At 46.5% G+C, this 3,675-nt stretch overlaps 2 protein-coding genes across 2 annotated transcripts; one reads left to right on the top strand and one right to left on the bottom strand.

The window, feature by feature from the left end:
* Positions 1 to 624: 624 nt before the first annotated feature.
* On the top strand, positions 625 to 2,212 carry LOC117901363 (5-methylcytosine rRNA methyltransferase NSUN4). The gene has a single exon (XM_034812073.1). It carries the CDS (start codon positions 656 to 658, stop codon positions 2,168 to 2,170), a length of 1,515 nt encoding a protein of 504 aa, XP_034667964.1. The 5' UTR covers positions 625 to 655; the 3' UTR covers positions 2,171 to 2,212.
* Positions 2,109 to 3,530, bottom strand: LOC117901365 (general transcription factor IIH subunit 3). The gene is made up of 5 exons (XM_034812074.1): positions 3,404 to 3,530; positions 3,172 to 3,352; positions 2,916 to 3,111; positions 2,441 to 2,859; positions 2,109 to 2,378 (listed from the first exon to the last, which is right to left on the bottom strand). Exons 1-5 carry the CDS (start codon positions 3,516 to 3,518, stop codon positions 2,309 to 2,311), a joined length of 981 nt encoding a protein of 326 aa, XP_034667965.1. The 5' UTR covers positions 3,519 to 3,530; the 3' UTR covers positions 2,109 to 2,308.
* Between the last annotated feature and the right edge of the window lie 145 nt (positions 3,531 to 3,675).

The following is a 3,675-nucleotide window of genomic DNA, read 5'->3' as shown; positions in this document are numbered from 1 at the left end:
CAATTATTGAGGCGTCTTTGGCCATAAAGGTTAAATTTTTGTTGGTCTCAAGGAATTATTGGTTTCGGACAAGGAATGGTTTAAATTTCCGCGACAACTTTAACATTTAACATTAACATTCTCTAACATTGAGCTTGAACGGTTATTCGGAACATTTCACAACACCAAAAGTAGCGGCACTTTGTTTATCTTCTTAATTTGAACCTTATTTTTTAAGCAATCCAATAAAAATTTGTCTGGACAACAAGCAGCTGGTAAATTGGAATTGTAATATTACACAAATGCCCATACCATACTATCGGTTGGCCAGCAACAAATTCTCAAATGACGTAACATTCCATTCCCACCCACTTAACTTTCAATGCTGTTTATGTTGTTGACCTTTTCCTTTTAACCTTTTTTTGGAATCAATCCAATGAAGATAGGTTCTAAAGAATAATCAATCTTGTGGAGAGTTGATTGATGAATCGAGTAAAATTATTGGTTTAGTGCTGAGAGTCCTAACCAGATTGTAAAAATAAACAGAAGATCAAAGTCAAGAAAAATGGTTCAGGATTTTCGGTATGTTTCGGTACATTTCTGAGGTATATAATGGTATATTTCATAATTGTTTTGGTAGATTTGCGGTATTGTAAAAACAAAATCAAATTTAAAAATGTTAAACGTTCGCAGCGTTTTTTGGCTGCAGCGACGCTGGAAAAGTGGAGGAAAGAAGCGATGGAATGTGTTGCAGAACAAGAAAAACAACTGCGACCGTGCCATAGACAGCTTCGATGACTTCTACGGCTCCGTTTACGGCACACGATGGAAGAACATGCGAGCCGCATTGCTCACGAGGCACAAGTACATTGCCATGGTGAACAATTTCGGGGACACGGAACAAACCTGCAGCATGCTGGAGACAGACGGGGCCATCAACATGAAGTCCCTCATCAATTTGGCCCAGGAACGTCTCCGGGGGACAGACCCAGCGACGGAGGGGCAAGGCCAGAATCGTTACGAAATCGACAACAAACTTGATGCGCTGCTGCGAAAGCAACAGGAACGCGAGGTGGCTTCCATTTACCCCAGTGCGGGAGAGGATGGTGCGTCTGTGCAGATGCCACAACAATTGAAGTACGATAACGTCGAGGCAAAGGAGGTGACACAAACAGAGTCGCCGGACTTCAAGCAGAGCCTGACAAAAGCGCTGGAGGATGATGTGAAGCTGGATGAACACCGCTTGGTTGATCCCCAGTTTGGCACCGGTGGCCTGTACGAGTATATGCCTGCGCACAGCATCAAGGGCATGGAGGATTGGGTGGCAGAGTCGGAGCACTACAAATACTACCAGACCAGTGCAGATTTTCCCCTGCGGATAGAGCCGGAAACTTCTTTCCACTATCCCGAGCACTTGGCGCTGTACACCTACGAAATGGGCAACTGCTCGGACTTTAAGGCGCCAAAGAAATGCCTCACGGGCGTCTCCTCTCACTTCATGATGGACGGCGCCTCCGCGCTGCCGCCACTCTTCCTGCAGGTGCAGCCCGGCGAGAAGGTGCTGGATGCCTGTGCCTCGCCGGGTGGCAAGTCACTGCTGCTGCTGCAGACACTCCACCTGGACCAACTGGTGTGCAACGATATCCAGGAGTCACGCGTGAACAGAGTGCGCCGCCTCATGCAGGAGTTCCTCTTTGACTACAAGCAGCGCTCGGCCGCCAAGCATCTGATCTTCAGTCAAAGTGATGCCCGGAATCTGGATGAGTACCAGCAGTACGACAAAATCCTGGTGGATGTGCCCTGCACCACCGATCGTCATGTGGTCATGGAGCAGGACAACAACATCTTCAAGCCGTCGCGCATCAAGGAACGCCTGCGCATACCCGAGCTCCAGTCGGGCATTCTGGCCAACTGTCTGCGGCTGCTGCGACCCGGCGGCAGTCTTGTCTACTCCACCTGCTCGCTATCGCCCATACAAAACGATGGCGTGGTGCACATGGCGCTGCAGAAAGTCTTCATCGAACACGGCATCACTGCGACGATTAAAGATCTGAGCAGACAGACGGAACTCTTCTCGGATGTGTTCAAGTTTGAGCACCCAAAGGGGCTTAAATATGGCCAAATGGTGATACCTTATCTGCCAGCCAACTTTGGCCCTATGTATTTTAGTAAAATTACAAGAAATGTATGAGAAAGATGATAAAGAATGTGTTCCTGAGTGTACAAAATGTACAGAAAATGGATTGAGGTTTGAACTTATAGAATATGAAGTAACCGGAAGCCAAGCGCGGTTCCTTTCCCGCGAATTCCAACGAAGCTTCTCTTGAAGTTACATTTGCTTATCCTTTTTTTTCTTCTTAGCCTTGACGGGCAGTGGTCCCGGAGTCTTGAAAATTGTGCTGCAAAGATACACAAAAACCTTGTACTAAAAATCAGAGAGATAAACCTCTTCTCTACTCACTGGCACGTGGTGCATATGGGACTATATTTGCAGAACACCGACAGGCAAACGGAGCAAACGTAACCAATGTCAATGAGCTCTCGATGGCAGAAGCAGGAGGCGCGATAGTCCACCTTTGGCGGTGGCGGCAGCACCAATTTGTGACGCATCTGTGGTGCCGGCAGAAACACCCACAGTAAATACTGTAGCAGGCCATCCAACTGTGTGACCTTTAGGAACTGGCCAGTGGTTATATCACAGCCTTGTTGCAGCAAGCTCAAAGTTTTATCCAAGGCGCAGGTGTCAATGGTGATGCCCAGCTTTTGTGCGGTAAAGAAGACATTCATGAATGTCATGTACTGGGAGGAGCACTCATTGCTGCCCGTCAGCACCAGAATGCGTGAGTGCATCTTAACGCCGGCGGCAACATTGCGTTGCAACTGAAATGGAACGAAATTCGAGTTAGATTTGTCTTTGGAGCTCAGTTCTGACTCACTCTTGATATGTAGCATAGTGCCATGGCCATGCTGCCAGCCAGCAGGCTCTCAGAGGGTGCATTAAGGCTAGGGGCATTCATCAGAATGCTGCCTAGCTGCTGCTTCACTGTCTTCTCCACCAAGCTGAAGGCCTCGTACTGGCCGTCAATCTGTCGCAGTTCCACCTGACGCCTTGGCTGTGGATAGAGGAAATTTCTGCCAAAGCAAAACTCAATCATTTACGAAGATGTAACTAGAAGAAAGTATTCCACCTACGTTGCATGATGCGAGCAGGAGATGACCGCCAATTTGTTCTGTGCCTTCTGCATGAGGTGCGCATTGCCGAAAGCGATCACCGCCTCCAGTATCTGTGTGAGGTTCTGCGGGTTCTGGCGGACGATGTGCTGTGATGGATTCGTGTCCAGCACGATGACCAACAGGTCGATGCCGGACTCAGCTGTAAAATATCCATAAAATACGAGATATTTCAATTATTTACAGAACGTACTTTCGGTGCTTGCATTTTGTTCCGGTTCCATTTTATCGATAACAAGCTTTACCAAAATGCCGACAAATACAGTATCAATTTCACAATATACCGTAAATATACCGATGGAAATCATATTCCTCTATTTTGATATTCGATTTAACATTAAAAGATAGCTGGGACTCTTTGCAATGAATATATAATTTTTTATGATTGGTGAACCAAATTTCTTCAATTTAGGTTATTTAAAGGACACCTTTTATTGGATTGTGTACATATTAAGGTTTAAACAA

The sequence above is a fragment of the Drosophila subobscura genome, chromosome U, assembly GCF_008121235.1.
Source record: "Drosophila subobscura isolate 14011-0131.10 chromosome U, UCBerk_Dsub_1.0, whole genome shotgun sequence".
Classification (NCBI taxonomy): domain Eukaryota; kingdom Metazoa; phylum Arthropoda; class Insecta; order Diptera; family Drosophilidae; genus Drosophila; species Drosophila subobscura.
The sequence above is the reverse complement of the archived record's forward strand: the minus strand, read 5'-3'. Positions and strand labels throughout refer to the sequence as shown.